Source organism: Rissa tridactyla, chromosome 3 (assembly GCF_028500815.1).
Source record: "Rissa tridactyla isolate bRisTri1 chromosome 3, bRisTri1.patW.cur.20221130, whole genome shotgun sequence".
Classification (NCBI taxonomy): Eukaryota; Metazoa; Chordata; class Aves; order Charadriiformes; family Laridae; genus Rissa; species Rissa tridactyla.
In genome coordinates, this window is record NC_071468.1 from 52,231,171 (window position 1) to 52,249,524 (window position 18,354).

Consider the following 18,354-nt stretch of genomic DNA (forward strand, 5'->3'; position numbering starts at 1 on the left):
AATATGTTTCCTACCTATAGTTCCCATGCTTGATGTTCTGAAGGCAAAGTAACTGTGGTTCCAAATTGTTCTTAAAAGCTGCATGTGCTTAAACTGCTGCCAGGAGAGGAGGAAAGAGTGTTCTAGCGAAAAGCAGCCTTCGTCCTTCTGATGCATAAAGCTGTCTCACTCCTGCTACCCCACCATTGCAACAGCAGAACTGACACAGGAGTATTACAGTTGCATCAATGGGTTTTGTTGTCTTCTGCTTTAAAGAAAAGCCATGTACTTCTAATGCCTGTGTGGTAGCTACTAAGAAATAACTTCTCACTGAACACCACTATTACGGTGCCGTTAGAAGAAGCTGTAATTGTGCATATCTCATTCTTTTCAAACAAAAATATCAGCTCCACGTGAATTTAAGGTTGTAAAGGGGAAAAATAACAAAATTCACTGTGGAGATATCTGTTAAAGGTGCTATGACTTTTAAGTGTTAGAGGTGGTACCCACAAACAGATTGATTTCTGGAAGCTTTATCTTAAACACTGGTAGGCAATTGCTTGCAGGATCACTAACCTGTCAATAAGGATTTGCTGTGATAACTTAATTCTTGTAATTCACGGTTTTTGCTGGAGCATTTGTATAGCTGGAATTCTGTGAGAATCATCTTCAACTGATTTTCTAGCTGAGAGAAATCTGACCTGAAAAACTTGTGCAGTTTATTTAAACTTTAATTTAAAATATTTAGTTTTCTAAGTAGCTGTAAAAGCCGTAACTTTTCTTTGAAAAGTGTATAGAAACAGACGTGCAGAGGACTGAGGGAGCCAACAGATGTGTTCACCAAGCCACTTTCCATCATTTATCGGTGGTCCTGGCTAACTGGGGAGGTCCCAGTTGACTGGAGGCTGGCGAATGTGACGCCCATTCACGAGAAGAGCTGCAAAGGGGATCCAGGGAACTGCAGGCCTGTCGGTCTGACCTTGGTGCCTGGGAAGGTTATGGAACAGATCATCCTGAGCACTGTTTTGTGGCGCATGCAGGACAATCAGGTGATCAGGCCCAGTCAGCGTGTATTTATGAAAGGCGGGTCCTTCTTGACTAACCTGATCTCCTTCTGTGATAAGGTGACGCACTTAGTGGGCAAAGGAAAGGCTGTGGATATTGTTTCCTGGATTTTAGCAAAGCCTTTGACACCATTTCCCACAGCATTCTCCTGGAGAAACTGGCTGCTTGTGGCTTGGATGGGTGTACGCTTCACTGGGTAAAAAAACTCACTGGATGGCCAGGCCCAAAGAGTTGTGGTGAATGGAGTTAAATACGGTTGGTGGCAGGTCACAGCTGGTGTTCCCCAGGGCACAGTACTGAGGCTGGTTCTGGTAAAGGCTGGTACCTTTATCAACAATCTGGACAAGGGGATTGAGTGCACCCTCAGTAAGATTGCAGACAACACCAAGTTGGATGGGAGTGTTGATCTGCTTGGGGGTAGAAAGGCTTTGCAGAGGGATCTGGACAGGTTGGATTGATGGGCCAAGGCCAATAGTACGAGGTTCAACAAGGCCAAGTGCCGGATCGTGCACTTGAGTCACAACAACCCCATGCAGCACTACAGGCTTGGGGCAGAGTGGCTGGAGAGCTGCCTTGTGGAAAAGGACCTGGGGGTGTTGGTTGACTGCTGGCTGAATATGAATCAGCAGTGTGCCCAGGTGGCCAAGAAGGCCAACAGTGTCCTGGCTTGTATCAGGAATAGTGCAGCCAGCAGGACTAGGGTAGTGACTGGGCAATCTCTTGCCCTGTACTCGGCACTGGTGAGGCCACCCCTCAAGTGCTATGTTCAGTTTAGGGCCCCTCGCTACAAGGAAGACATTGAGGAGCTGCAGCATGTCCAGAGAAGGGCAACAAAGCTGGTGAGGGGTCTGGAGAACAAGTTTTATGAGGAGCGGCTGAGGGAGCTGGGGTTATTCAGCCTGGAGAAAAGGGGGCTGAGGGGAGACCTTATTGCTCTCTACAACTACCTGAAAGGAGGTTTTAGTGAGGTGGGGGTCAGTCTCTTCTCCCAAGTAACAAGTGATAGGACAGAGGAAATGGCCTCAAGTTGCGCCAGGGGAGGTTTAGGAAAATTTCTTCACTGAAGAGGTTATCAAGCATTGGAACAGGCTGCCCAGGGAAGTGGTGGAATCACCATCCCTGGAGGTATTTAAAAGGCGAGTAGATGTGGTGGTTTTGGGAGTGCTAGGTTAACAGTTGGATTCAATGATCTTAAAGGTCTCTTCCAACCTAAACAATTCTATAAGAACCACACTGTAAAACATTGGGTCCGTATTACTGTTCCCCCCCACCCCAAGAAAAAAAAAAAAAAAAAAAACAAAAACAAACAAAACCCAAAACCAAACAAAACTGTGAACACCCCCTTTCCCTCAAAAAAACCCAAAACAACAAAAAAACGAGTGGCAAAAATTCGAAGAATGTTGGAACCTTTTAAAAACAAGTAACCCACATGCATTAACATAACACTTGCCACTACCTTTAAAGTAACACTGTTTTCCCTGTTACTACATATGTTTTGTTTTTATTTTTAAGACTGTAAAATGCCATGTATGTCAGATATTGAATTCTTCTTGAATATATTTAACTTGTGTCTTGGAACATGCTTCTTGAAGCCTGTTTCTCATTTTGTTATTTAGAAAGATCCTGTGATTTGGAAAGGCTCAGAATAAACAGTGCGGGTTACCAAGGAGATGGCATACTGTAGCAAGATTTTCTTAAAAAAAAAAAAAAAAATCTCACTCTTGCATGAAGTGGTGTCCTGTGTTCATTTTTTTTACTTTTTTTTTGTATTTGTAGAGAAGGTCAGCCTGTTCTTATAGCAATAATAGGATGGACTTGCTGCCTGCCCAGGTTTGAAGCAGGGAGTTTCAGGGTGTCTCTCAGGAATTTGAGTTATAGCCTGATTCAGGTCCCTGGATGTACGAGAGCGACACAGTTGGAACTGTCGTTCAATTTCACGAAAAAATTAGTGTGTGATATCTGTGACATCTTACCGTACACGAATTTCTGTTCTCCCCGCTTATGTTCCTCAAGAGCGAGTGAATGGCACACTGGAAAAACTTGCAGTGTTACTGGTCTGCGTAGGTGCTGTCATTGTTTTCCATACAAATGTATTTCTCATTTTAACTTCAAATTACCCTGAAGAGGGATTATTTTATGCAATATACTTATCCAAGGTCTTCCTACGTACACACTACGTGTTCTTGAACCTGTAGGGTGTGTGGTGGAAAGTTCATTTTCAAGTTGTTGTGAGCTTTCCTAGTGAACGTTGCTGCTATTAAATGAGATAACGCCTGTACAGAAAGAATAGCCGTCAGGAAATTGCAAAGGCAGTGGTAAGTGCATGGCAGCGTTGGCAAACACTAGCTGTTTAATTGCTTATGCCATCTATGGGAGAATTTTGGAGTCTGAAAAAAGATTTGTCATAACAAATGCTATAATAGACCTGATATGTTTGTGCGAACACAACATTCGTGAGGCCAAATTCATCTTGTTGGCTTAGTTACCTTTGCAAGCTGTCCATCTTATACAGCTTGCCAAACAGATCAGTATCTCTGCTTTTGGCTCTGCTGCCACATACCTGTAAGTCAGGGGCAGCTTTAATTTCCAGCAGTTATTTTGCTAGAGCACTGCTGGTGCTGGCGCTCTGGACAGCATGAGTTAGTGAGCTAGTCCCCAGTGCTGAAAATACATGGCCACCCATATACTTACACCACTGGGGACTCAGCATGGTGTGTTTGAAATTTTGTGAATAAGACAATGCATCCGGACAATTGTTTTTATTTAATGTCCATGGTAACATCTTTCTGTTTTTCTGTTCTTTTTATGCTAGGCTGTTACAAAGCAGTGGTTTTGGTCATACGTTTGTGTCTCTTAAATTATTGTTTTTCCTTACGTAAAGTTGAGGTAACATTGTTTCATAATAAATACAATTTAAAATATATTTTTCAGAAATACATTTTTGAGGTAATTTTCAAGTTAAAACTTTGGCAATTTTAATTGCTTCATAAGACAGATATCGTAATAAAATGTCAAATGGAGAATGTAGCATTGTGTGTTGTTTGCGGAAAACGCTTAATACTGTTCATGGTCTCATTTAAAGATTCTGCTATCATGTAAACCCTTTTCTAGCCACATTTTTAAACTTTTTGGTCTGAGCGAAGGCATGAATTTCTACTTATGCAAATTATTTTGACTAAATTACATATGAATTTGTAGCTTTTTCTACAAGTAGAAACCTACTTAGTAAAATCAGGGAGCAGAAAGTGTTTTTGCAATAAAGAAGGGTAGAAGAGCTCTGCCCGTAGTTGCCTGCCCGGTCAGAAGACCAGAGGAAATTGGTCAAGTGTTGCTGGTAAAATTCTTCATACCTGAAGACCAAATGGCACAGCGTAGCTTATCTGCAGCTAGTAGATTTTCTCAGTCCCCAAAAAAAGGGATGTAAACCACATATCAGCAACTGTGCCTGGGTGTGCCTGCTCTTGAACGCTGCTTGTCAAGGACCTTGCTAACGCTGCAGCTGTATGGATGACTCTGTTCAATCACTCAAAAATGCTCTTCCATATTCTGTAACAGTAAGCCATTTGCTAGTGTGTGTGTATGTAGCCTTATTCTCCCTGGATACAATTTTTTAAGTTAGGAAAAAACAATATTTTTTTTCCTGCTTGTTTTTACAATGAAGGCAGTGTAAATAGATGCAGGTTTTCTGGGAAAACCAAATTAAATCACTTTTGTGAAAAGAGTCTGTCAAGACACCATCAGCATTATATTAAAGCTGTGCCAATAGCCATCTACACTAGATAATATGTCTATGTATTAAATTGTCTCAAAGGAAAAACGTCCACATCTTTCTGTTTTTAATAATAGAAAATACCTTTTCAAATCAGATACTGTGCTGTCAACTACTGATGAATGTTGGTTTCTTCTGTACTGTTATGCACATGAAGTAAGTTTGTGTGAAATGCTTGTTTAACTTATTTGCTGCATTTTTCAGATTATTTTTTTATGCTAGAAACTATAGGTAAGAGTGTAATGCAAACATAGTTTTCTTTTTTCCCCAACAAGTTTATAGAGGAGATAATGGATTTCCCATTGTGACTTATGTTTTCTAGCTCATCTTGCATATATGTTGCATATACCTTGTCTGTATATATTATATATTGAAAATATATTAAATAAAAAACAACAGAGAACATTAAATGCCAGAGAACAAACTCAGTTTACTGCTAAGATTTTAGTGAGTATTGCAGTATAAGATTAGCCAAAAAGAAGAGTTTTTTGGTGTTTTTTCTGTGGTTTTTGTTTGTCCCCTCTACTCACTTAATTTACTGCAGCGCTCTGTAACTTTCAAGAAGATCTAGTAGCCTATAAAAACCTCCAGGGAAAGTTTTTTGCAAGAGTTTAGCTTATAATGCCATTTTCTTAGTAGTGGTATATTCAATTCCATAACAATTCCATGCTTTTTGTTTTAAGAAAGCTTCAGTTTGTGTGATGCAGCACAAATATTCCATCTGATTCGGTCCATGTAGAAGTAAAAGATTTAAACCATGAGAGAAAAAAACCTAAACCAACCCGTCTAAATTTACTCCCAACCCCATCAAGTCTGGTAACCGGACAAACCTGAAAAATAATTATTGGAAAAATTTTGCAGAATTTCCCCAAACCTTTGGGTTTACTGTGTCTTGCTCTGTGTGGGTTAGATGTTACTTTGGTGTGTGTAGGTGGGACACAAGATTGGCTCTTTAGCACCTTTGTAGAAAGGAGAATATTAGGAGCATAAACCCCAGTAATTCAGTAGGCCTAGATGAAGACTTAAGGACAGCATAGCTATAGTTGTGCTAACAGAACGCAGTCATGACAAAGAACATGCTGCAAAAGAAAAGCAACAAGCTGCTGGGTGGCAAATAGACTTCAAAAAACCCATTGCCTGTTCAATGAATATTCAGGAGGTGCCAAACATTCATTAGTACATTTTTGAGTCTTCAGAGCAAAAGGCAAGCGTATCTTGTACAGAGGGAGAGAATAACATTTCTGCCACTTCCTCCCGTTCCTTCTCTTGCTGTTCCCAATCTAACTGGGCAGTGACTTGGCTGGTTTGTTCTCATTCATATCCTGATCTATGGCTGCTGTTGGAAAGATGACAGAACAAACCATCCAATTTTTCAAGGCTGAGACACAGAGATGAGGCAAAGAGCCACTCCTGTAGTATTACAGCCTAATTCTGTCTGACCAGCGTCCTCACATAAATACTGATGCTCCCCCTGAGGCAGCCTTAGTGCTAAATGAAAGGTGTCTTAGTACTGCCTTTCAGCTATGTTACAGACTTGTAGATCATCTATATGGTTAATGGATGGATGTGAGGCTTTAGGACATTGGTGATATTAGCTGAAGGCTGAAAACATAAACCCAAAAATAACAGTCACTTTTTAAGGTGGCTGTTTTTTTAGAAATACCTTTTTTCCTAAGCTTTGAACCTGACGAGTTCCTTTGATGCCCAAGGGATGGACAAAATTTAAACGTTTCAGTTGTAATAGGTGCAGATGGATGGGATTCTACTGCATATGTTGCAGAAACACGGCAATATTTGCAGACCAGACCATTTAACTAGTCGTGTCGTATAGAATGCTCATGAAAGGTAACAGCTAGTTAAAGAAATTATGTAGTTTACTTAGGTATTTGTGATTTGTTAACTCTGCAGGCTTTTCTCTGAAGCTCAAGATGAAATTCTTTGGGAGACCTTACAACATAATGTCACCTGTGCAATATTTACAGCTCAAGTATGGGAGTCCTGTTTCTTACACATTTTAGATCTATTATGTAGTAATTTTGAATTCTTGATCACTATCTTTACCCCAAGTGCTTGTTAGCATGGTTGGAAAACAAACAAATCACTCAAACCTGTAATTGCAAACAACATTTTGTGCCATAGGAAGCACAGCCTGAGGATCTGATATCATATAGTGTTTGAGTTTCTTCCCTCCTTGAGCCCTTTTTGTGGCTTACATTCACATAAAAATTCAAATCTGATTGCCAGAGGAAATTAAGCTCAAAGTAAAGGATTGATTCTCTACAGGAAACACTTGATAACAAATTTAAACAGTTGGATTCTACTTTAGAAGAGGCTGATGGGAAACTTTAAGTCCTAGAAATCAGCACTAATGTTCAGGATATGATGATTAGGATACATTCTAAGTAGCTGCTCTGAAACTGAGACTTCCTTTGTGGCTCAAGTAATTCAAAGAAACTTTTTCAAGAAAACCTGTTTCATACATGCTGAAACCTGGTGAACAAATTCAACAGAACAATTTGGGTTGGGCTCGAGAGGCTGGGCTAGGTAATTTAGTATTCCTGAAAACTGGAGTTCAGTCTTAGTTCAGCCCACAAGTTAGTGTTGATCAGAGTTTGTATTTCTAAATGAAACATGGATGAAAAAAGTTCAGAGCAGAGAAGGAAAGGGGAGAGTTTGCACTCTTTCAGGGCAAGGAAGGTATAAACCTTTCATGTTATTTTATATGAAAGCATAGCCAATCTCATTGAAAAGTTGTTTACTTGCAACGATCTTACTGTATTTTTACATACCATGGACATTACAGTACCCAAGGTGTGTTATTTATGTATTTCTGGTGATTGGCTAAATGTCTATAGGGCCTTTGATTCCACTACGAGGTAGCATTCCAGGCAAAGATCCGTTTGATAAGGAAACATGGTGCTCTACAAACTTTTTTTTTTTTTTCTCGTGAGAAAATGGGTGATAGAAGAGCTGGATCATGCTGGAGTCCTGTTCATTCTGTCTGTGTCATGGAAATATTGCTACTCAAAGGAATGACAGCAGAATTAGTGACAGGATTGTCTGAGCCTGAGCCACTACTTGCAGAGAAATGAAGCAAGTTTGGTGTGGCTGCCTTTAGACAAGCAAAGAAAATGAGAAATGCTGCTGTTAAAAAAGAGAAAAGTCACTTTCAGACAAAGTACTTTCCTGGGTGGTTGAAATAGCATTGTCTGGGCAGCAGCTAAGGGATTCCCAAGGCATTTTTGCGCTTTGTTTCCACTGTGTCCTTTCTAGTGGACAAGGAAAGAATAATAGATGATAGGTACTGCATTTCTTGTTGCTTTTCTTACACACAAAAGACCTACGAAACTGTAGTTGCACCTTATCTCAAGGCCAGTTGTCACTGTAGCCTTGTATAATTAATAATCAGTCATGCCAGTTATTTGAGACTTAATTATATCCGTCTCCTCTTTTTTTAAAAAAAATGGTAATACAAATTATTAACTGAAAAGCAATAACTGGATGGTTGGTTTGTTTTTTTTTTGTAGTGCAGACAATAGATATGCAAACTGTATGCACCATTGTACAAAAACAACCTTGTTGGTATGAATCATTGAAAATCACAATAAGTGATGGCTTCCTCAGAAACAGATAGTAAGATCTTTTCAATCATTAATCATCTTCTTTATATCACATTAGACTGCTGATTAAAATTGAATGGTAACTATAACTGTCCTGTTATTAATTTTTGAACAGTACTGCTGTTGTTCTTCCAGTGAATTCTGGAAAAATGAAAGGTACAAATGTTGTCCCTTGACAAGAGGAGTTTATATTTAAACAAAAGATTGTTTGTTTTCTGTTTGTTTGTGGGTTTTGATTTTAGATTCTTTTGTTTGTTTGTTTTTGTAAGAATGTGAATAAAAGTGGGATCTGGATCTATCTGTTATGAGAATAGAGGTTGTGCTATTTTGTAGCCCTTGAAAATGTCTCATAAAAAGTCATTTATAATGAGTTTTTAGATACATTTTCATATGCCTAAAACTTTAAGTGATTTGGTCAGGACTAAAACATTAGGTCTTGCAAAGAATTATGACAGCATGTACGCTTCCCATTCTGTAATCCTTCTACACTCAAATACTTTCCATATCTTAGGCTACCTGTTCAAATATTTGATATACAACGAATAGGTTTTGATGTTCTCAACTGAATAAATGGTATGGTGAATATGTTTGACTGAGAGAAGTGTAACTGTATGTTTTTAATGTTTTTCTTACATGAACTTATTTAAAGTTGACCAAGAATAGAAATAAGGTATTGTAAAGTTGTATTAATACTTTTTTTCTCTGATACATAACGTATCTTTTAGTCACTTGGACACATTTCGATTGCAACTGTTACTGCTGAACAGAAAAGAAAGTTTGGAAAAATGCTAGAGAGTAACATTTCTGCCCCAAACTGTTGCTTGTCTCAAAAATGTAATAATAATTTAGAACGTTAACTTCCTCCCTCCCCATCCTTCACACAGGTCAAAGTTGATGTATTCATTGAGACTAAGTGTACTCTGACAGCCTCAGTGAAGAGTTGGCAAAGGATACTCATCTTAAAGAGCTTTTATCGTGAATAACAGATCTATCTTCATAGCCAGAGGCAGTTTGAGAAGGGCAATGGGGTTCAGTCAGAAGGCAGATATTACAGAAATGCTCATATTACTTCAATATTTTTATGCTGCTTTTGTCTCTTGCCAAATTAAATAAATACATACTTCTTATAGACGTTGCAATTTGATATATCAGCAATTTATTGTTATTCTTCGTATCAAAAGATGTTTCAACTTATCTTGGAGGTCATCTTAATTATCAACAATATGTTAACAAGGCTTACTATATAATATTTAATCTCTCCTGGGATATCAGTTTTTCTCCTTGCATCCCACAAAGGCATTTCTTTCAAAGTTCATGCTTCTGACAGTGTCCATGATCTGCCATGCTGACCACCTGCTGCATGTTCAACAGCAGAGATTCTGTGGACTTGGAAGTGTAAGGGCTGGGGAGATTTTTGTCGAGATGTATATTAAAATATGCTGGTATTGGTGGCATCCTTTTATTTTTATTCTTGCTGATTATTCTAATTCCATTCTGAATATGTAGGTCGGAGATCAGATGCTGAGTTTTTCCACAGGATCTTCTCTTTCAAGTAGAAAAATTACTTTAAGATATTTTTTGTGGCAAAGAAATGTTGTCTGAGTGTAGTGATTACGCTTTTGAAAGATTTGTATCAGTATTGGTATGTGAATGATTAAAGTGGCCAACATCTTTAATCTTCACATCACGGTATTCTTAAAATCTATGCTAAGGTCTTTCAAATCCACTGTTGCTTAATAACCTTGATTATTGTCCTCCTTAATCTTTATAGAGAATTAGCAGTGAAACACAATTATTTCACTTTTAGTAGTGATGGATGTATATATTTCTTTAACACTGAAACAGTACTTAAAGAGTTCCACGATGTAACTTGAACACTGGTCTAATACTATGCACAAATCCTTTCCCTCAAAATGAGTTATGTTTGTCCATGAAAGCTGTATTTATTGGTCGTTTCCCTAAGAGGTGATCCAGCTAGCAATGCCCAAGGGGCAGTTGCATTTCCCAGCTTAGGTAAGTCAGCTGCACTTTAGAAGAGTGTTTACAGTATTGATACCATGATCAAGTGTAGAGTTTATGAATCACAGGAAATCCACAGAGAGGAGGTTTGATTTTGATTGGAACCTCAAGTAGGAAAGAAATATTCTTGAATGGAGATCATCCTAAAAGAAAGTAGTGCTGATGATAGGAGTAGAACCTAAGGTTAGTTTCTCAGCTACAAGTGTTTCAGTAACAGTTCCAGATGAGCTTCTGACATAAAAGAAACAGATGACTTTGTCTGAAATTTAGGTAGCTATAAGAATACTTTTGGTTTATTTATGTGGTTTTTGACTCAACACAATTTTATTGCAAAAATTTGAATTATGGTTCATAATTTCTTCCTTTGTTGTTTTTGTGTTCTTCCAGTTGTTTAGGTCTTGGAGTCATTGCTCAGTCAAAACAAACCATGCAGAGTAGCAATTGCCAAATAATTAGTTCTAGGTGATGCTCACAATGCTCAATACCTGATCTGAGGTTCTTGGTAGTATCTTCTGAGCTGCACAGGGGAATTGGGAAGTTGGTAGTGCAGGCCGCTATTTTGCTGTAACCTCTAAGAATTATCCTTGAGCAGTGCAGCCTTCCTCATGTTAGTTAGCCAGTGTAATTCAAACAGCTTTTCTAATGCTTTTTACTTATTTAACTTTAAAAGCAGTGCCTCTTCCACACGTGAACTGCGACATTTTACAGATTACTTTTTTTCACCAGAGGTATTCCTGTGGCCTGGAAAGCTACTATCCGCAGTTCTTTGGGGATGTGGGAACCTTAACGTGTCTCTCCTCAGAGTTGAACCCAGTCTTTCCCAAAACATCCCAGAAGTATTTGATTACACAGCTGTTCTGAAGTGGGTTTCTTTCAGTCTGTCCTCAGACTCACTGCACATCTACTTAATTTTTCAGTTGTAAAAGGAAATGAAACATTATCACAGGAGTACGCCACAATGGCATTGAAGTTTTCTTTCATTCAGGGGAATAATTATGGTGATACAGATGAAAAGAGATTTAAGAGCGCTGATAATTGGAAAAATGAAAACTACAAAACTACACCTTCAATGACTATAACACATGTTAGTAAATGGCTTTGCCTGTCAGTCCTAAATAAACACATCTGTGGGTAATTGAGGGGAAAAATACCACAGGGCTCCCACCTTTTTCTGTAACTTATTAAGAAAAGGGAATAAGAAATTCAAAAGCTGAACTTCCTTAGGACTTTTAACCGACTTACACAGCAGTGAATGAGAACCAGGGTTAGGAACCTGTATTCTCATGTGCATATGTTGTATATCAGCTGAGGTGCAGGCTGTCTTGGTACTTGTTGGCAAAGAGCAGTGTTTTCTCTGACAGGTCAGTAAACTGGACTGGGGAATGTGTATAAAAAGGGTAAACTTTTTTCTGGGCCTGTCTCACCATATTCTGTTTCAGAGTCTGGTTTCCCACTGATGGCTAGGTCTTTTACATGCTTTGGTTACTTGACCATATAGAAGACAGTTTGCTTATCATCAGCAGTTAGGAGTATGCGAACTCCTGAAAAGACAGAATTTAGGGAGACATGCTTATATTTTTCTTTTTTGTGAATTATCAAACAAGATTTTTTTTTAAATAAATTTGAGCATTTTCTTTTTGAGTTTCATAAGAAGTAGCTAACACTGACCATGTATCTTTGAACCTTTTCTTCCCCTTGCACTTCTTATGATGTTGCGTGACACAAAAGTGATAACAGCAGTGAAGAATATGACAAAGTATGTTAGAGCAATGCCTGCTCCCTTCTCTGAATACCAATCTATCAGATACACTGCCAAAAGGAAGACATTCGTAGTGTTAAATAGAATGTTCGCAATTTCATGGGACCTATGCCTTTAGGCAAGAAAATGATCTAAAGATATTCAATGTAGTAGAAGGTGACCATAAAACTTCTCACTTTCAGGGCTAAGGAAAGCACTAAATTTTGTCTCGCTTTTTGCAGTAATTTCTTGACTGACTTACCCATTGCTGAACAGAAATACTTAACAAAAAAAAAAAAAAGAACCATTCGTCAGAAACTTTTGTACTGAGTGAGAACACTGGTGCAGAAAGGAGGAATAATGTGATTTCTTCTATTTTGAAGTATTTTAGAAGTGGTCAGATAGTAATGTAGGCTGCATGAATTTTTTACCATCCCTTTCATGTTATTCTGAACTTTTTTTTTTTTTTTATTGTAAGGTTAAAATTCTGGAAGTATTGTCTCATATAGCATAACAAGTTAAGTAGAGAGACAGATTTTGATGTTAACCTTGTGAAGTAACAACTGCTTGTGTGAGGGTGACAGTCTGTGGAAAACTTGGAGCCAATTTAGGACTAACCCTCTAAGATCTCTACACTTGTTTGGAGACTAACCTTGGAACACAGAATGTTTTACATTAAATACTCCAGCAAACTTCCCTCCTTAGGCTATCATACACTGGGTGAAATACTAAATAAAAGAATAGCTACATTTATGTGCCTGATGACATGGAAGGCTGGAGAGTGAAAAGTGGCTAAACTCTTCCCACTTTTATTTTACTCTCGGCAATTTCATTGCTGGAAACAGTTGAGAAGCAATTCATGCTTATGAGTTATCTTTCTTCATAACTTCATACATATATGCCCTGGCATCAAAGGGTTGTGCTTGCATCATTAGAAGTATGTTCAGTCTCTGGGAAGTCTGGTAGATACCTTCTGGTAGCCCGTTCCAAACCCAGTAGAGAATTGGCCCCTGAGAGTTTTCGGAAACTGGTAAGCAGCAGAAGGGACCTTACTGGGAAGATGTAGCATCATCAGTGAAGGCATCTTTAGCAAAACTGAAGTGTCAAATTGTATATCTAAAATGTAATTTTGTAAATGTATCCTATGTAACAAATAAATACTTGTGGATTGTTTCTTTACACAATGTGTAAAACCAGGCCACATAAATTTTTATTTGCAACTGGAAGCCTAATTGAGTTCGTGACTTCTAAAAACCTTCAAACAACTGGAATGTGTATTGCTATGATTAAAAAAAACCCCCAAATGTGGAAATGCAGTCCACACTAAGACAGAAGTGTTAGGCACTCAGTGTATTGTGTTTTTCAGATTCCAGTCTCTCCCTGTGTTTCTGAACTCCCATCATAGCACTGATGTCTCAGGCCTACAGAAGTAGACTGTTGTGTTGATTTTATAGAACTGCATTGTACGGGTTGATACCTTTTGTTTTTCCAAGGGTGAACTTTTTACAAATGGGTTAATTTTACTGTACTGCTAGTCTCAACACATTTGTTATAAATGACTTTTTTAATTCTTTAATCTTGAATATTTCTTCTGAACAAATACTTGACGTAATCTTGAGGGATTTTTTTTTTCTATAATTTTAATGATCTCTCTGTTCTGTTTGTATGTAAGATTACAATTTGCTATTTCTTTAATTGCAGTTTACTCAAGCAGGGAGTCTTTAAATGAATACTTTTGAAGAGCAGTAATATTTTCTTTTGTTATTTCAAATAGTATTTTCACATTCCATAATGTTCTCCATTCAGCAACAGCAAAGCACATCGTAAATGTAATTAGTGGAGGAATTTTCTTAAAGCAGTTTTGGGGCTGATAAACAGAAGTATAGAGAAAGTATTTTGGGAATGTAGCACAAGACTCTTGACTTTTTTTTATTTTCATCCCCTCCCCCCTGACATGTAGGCAATATGCCATACATCTTAGAGTAAGGAATAAGAAATGTATCGCTTTATTTCCTTTCCATCTTCATTAAACAGCTTTCATGATGAGAAACTTATAGCCGTTGTGAGGTATTATCAAAAGCAATTAGAATCATCAAACACACACTCTGTAGAAAAAAAATATATAAATGAAGTCTAAATCTTTTTCAAGTGTTTTAGAGCTTACTTCCTTTATTACTCTTTTTATTTTTACTTGTCACCTAAAGAAAGCTTTATTATAGTGGGAAAGTAATTTTATCAAAAATTATTTTTCTTTTATACGTTTACTTGCCCATAGTTTATCTGTTCTGGAATAGTGCATTCTCAATATTCTCTTAGTTGTATGCAGAGGTGTACTGAAGCAAAGAGATATTTTCAAGACTTCTCCTGCATTGAAATATGTCCTTCTTACCATTTAATTCAAACAGTAAAATCAAATTAAAGGGCAAAGAAAACCCAAGCCCCAATTCCCATTAGCAAATAATACAAAGATTAATGGATACATTTTTAAAGATTGAAAATAAATTACATATTGTGTAAGGTTTTCATGTATTCCATATGAATGCATGGTTCCATTGACTCATTCTCAACTCCTGAAATGCTTCAAGCTGAGCTGATATTTAAAAGCTGTGTGTGTAACTGGGTCTTGAACAAGAGAAAAAAACATGGAAAGTCTAAAGTATTGTCTAAAAATGGCTTTAAGCATGTTTTCTTGCTTGGGACTATTTCCTCATGTTATGGAAGAGGACAGAAAAATGATTTAGTTATTGTAAAAAGTTAAGTCTATGTTAATATGTACTGGTGACTACTTTAAAAGTTCTGTGAACAATTACTTCATTTTAAAAATAGGCTTACCTTTAAAAATAGGCTTACCTTTACCTTTACCTCTTACTCCTTAGTTCTCTCAATAAAGTGCTACTAACACATGCTTCAGACAATGAGTCCTTAACTTACAGTGGAGTCTGAATATTTCATTTGAGTTGAATCTATTGCATGTATCAGTGCATCTCTGTGAAGCAGGATTGACTAACCTAGAAGGAAGTTTGTATTAATACTTCTCATATCCCAGTCACCAGATTCCACCTTAGAGGTATTACTGCATAGTACTGTGTTTGTCTCATGTAGAAATATGCAATATATCTAAATGATCACAACTGAGAAAACATAGTAATTGACAGCTGTTTCGCAGATGAAGAGCTCCCTACTGCAAGACTCAAGGCAGTGAGAAAGTAAGAGTTTTTTCTGAACTGATCTTAGTACAGCATTGTAGTAAATCTCAGTGAGAGGCTGTAAAGGGGGAGGTCATTCTGTATTAAACAAAACCGATTTCTTCGACCACGTTCATTCTCTTGTATTCACATATATTAACAAGCACTAAAATATGTGTCTACCTAGGAACTTGGGGGGGCAATAGGAAACAACACCTTGCAAGTCTTTTTCACAGCCTTTGGGTTGTTCTTAATGCTGGGTTTTGTATGTGACTTTTGCACCATAAAGAAGTTGACAGTGACTGTACTTTTTTTTTTTTTTCTTTCATCCTGTTCCACCTCTGTGAGTGATCAGGAAACACTGCTGATTTTTATTCACTGTCTGTGTATTTTTTCTCTAGCTGCAGTTGACTCTATTTTTTTTCTTTTTTCTCTCTTATTTATTTTATTAATTTTTCTAGATTTTTTTTTTCCCAGTCTGGGTGTCTTGAGATTCATCTGTGGTCTTAATATCCCATGTTAATATGTCATCAGCACCTGTCATTCGTTTATACCAGCTTCTTGTAATTTCTTCTGATGCTTTTACACTCTTACCTTCCAATTCACACTTCATTTATAACAGTCTTAATGTTTTCATTACAAATCTCCACAATTTCGTAGTGGAAAAAAGGTCTCATGGGAACAAAGAAACTGCAAAATGTCATCTGTGGCTCCAATTGCAAAGAACGTGTCTTCAGACTGCTTTTATTTACATATACATAGAGCAGTTTGGACATTTAAAACAATCTCTTATAATGAAACCTTATCAAAGCACAGCATGGTTAGTATGGCTTTCCCTGGGGTACAATGGAAAAGAGAACAAAGCACATAGTTGTGTAAAAAGTATTATGCTAATAAAAGAGTCGAAGTGGCTACATAGACTGATGTGGACTAAAGCAACTTAATTCAAACACAATATAATATATAATTGCAAATGTAATATGTGTCCTGAAAGAGCTAGAGCTTCTCTTTAATGTGATGGTAAAACTGTATGGTGTAGATTTCCAACGTCACAAAAGCAAGGCCAAACTTTACCAATTTAGAGCTAAAATTCTATGGTTTAGAGTTCAGAAAATGGTAACATCTATAACAAAAAAATATGTGGAAATATTAATACATAGTGACAGTGCTTACTATTCTGCCTTTGACAATACTTAGATGAATTAACTTTTTTTCTATAAATCCAGAAAATCACAGAATGCACCACACTGATATCAAATTAGCACACAAGTAGATATCTTCTTTGCTAGGGAAGTCACTGAACAAAATACGCACCTATACTGGTATTTTTGCAAGGGATTCCTTGCAAACCTTTCCTAATGATTGTCCTCCTTTTCTGTTGGCAGTGGTGATTTGTCTGTTGTCTCAAATGTCAGTTAGCCTAAGATAAAGGGAGGACATGAACGGCAGGTATGTAATCTTCCCTTTATCTCTGCTTCAATATTTCAGGAGTTTTACTTTAAATGTGGAGCACACCCAACTACTGACAGTGAAACATCTGTGGCTTTGAACCTCATTACTGCAAACAGTCGCTCTATCACATGTATAACATGCACAGATATTAGGTAAGTACAACAAAAAGTGTCAGAGATGCACAGTCTTAGTGCTTTAGAGTACTTATCACTTTCAAAGAGCTTTTTTTCCTCCTCTGCTGATTTTCCTTTTTAAACACTTTTTCCCCTAGTATCACGGTGGAAAATGGGCCACGGTGTTTTGTTTTGCTGGTATGAATGCAATTTATATTTTTGTACCTTAGTTGAGTTGCAGGTGGAAATATGACTGCTTAAGTTCTAACTACAACCTCAAGATAGTGGTGTAAGTGTGTAGATCTTTGCTGCTAATCCATAAGAGCCAGTGAATGAAAGCATGACTTTGAGGGGGACAAACTGTTCCCCCAGAAAGGAGCTTTTTGGTGTTTGTTTTATAAATCAAAGCAAAATTTCTTATGATGCATCTGTTCTCATGTTTGTGTTTATTGCATTTTTAAATACTATAATCCATTTTACCGTATGGTGTTTGGGCACATACATTCAAGAATACCATTACTTGCAAATGCATGGATTAAAAACCAATTGCCCGAGAAAGAAAGCTACCATTGTTGTGAAAAATTACCTGAAACACATTTTTTACCAATTAGGAGATATTTTGAGGTGGAACCTCAAAACTAATAACACCATGGCATGCACTGTAAGTATTGCTATTGATTGGTCTGCATTTTGCAATAGAGGAAAGAATTTAGAAAAAATTTATAGGATAGCAGGAAGTGCGAATGAAACTGTTATCAGATATCTTTTTGGGGAAGAAAAGCTGGATTCCTGGAGGTAAACTTCCTATTGAAAAGAATAGTTCATTTTTCTGGTTCTGTCCCAGACCTAGTATGTTGTGCTTGCATGCCACTGCATTGATAGCAGCTGATTCGTTTCTGACAGTATTTGGCTGGAGAAAATGAGTCTCTGATAGAATTTAAAATATAATTGTAGACTGATTAGAAGAATATGGTGTCCATCACTTCCCATATACACAGTATTGCAGCATTGCCGTGTGTCTCGTTCAGAGACTACCTTGCGGGCATACATGCTGAATTACTTAGAAAGCTTGTCCCCAATGGTAGGTATGCAACAGTGTTAACCTCTCTGTAATTAAGTATAATATGAAGTTTCCACTCTGAGACCAGCTTTCTCCTTTTCCCAAGAGCAAGAGGGAAGAGTATCAGCCATAAAAATGCTTACTTAGGCTTGAGAACTGGTTATAATAATTTCAATCAAATTTGAAATGGATATATTGACATTTTCCTGAATTGGTACATTCAGTACAGACCTACTCACCCATATTCATGAAGCTGTAATTTTTTCCTCTGTTTCGTGGTAAAATCACAAAGGAAGGAAAAGAAGGAAGACCTAATTTTCTGGATTTGCTCAGCTGAACTGTTCCCAGGACTAA

General features: G+C 37.5%; 1 protein-coding gene across 2 annotated transcripts in view; it reads left to right on the forward strand.

Annotated features, from left to right (window-relative positions):
- The window catches only part of PRKN (parkin RBR E3 ubiquitin protein ligase), a 781,894-nt gene that overhangs the window by 377,117 nt on the left and 386,423 nt on the right, over positions 1-18,354 (forward strand). For both annotated transcript variants that reach the window (XR_008465680.1, XM_054196729.1), the window contains exon 6: positions 16,864-16,979. Coding sequence is in view for 1 of the 2 variants with exons in the window: in XM_054196729.1 (XP_054052704.1) it covers positions 16,864-16,979 (116 nt within the window). In the remaining variant the exon portion in view is untranslated. The remainder of the gene's footprint in view (positions 1-16,863; positions 16,980-18,354) is intronic.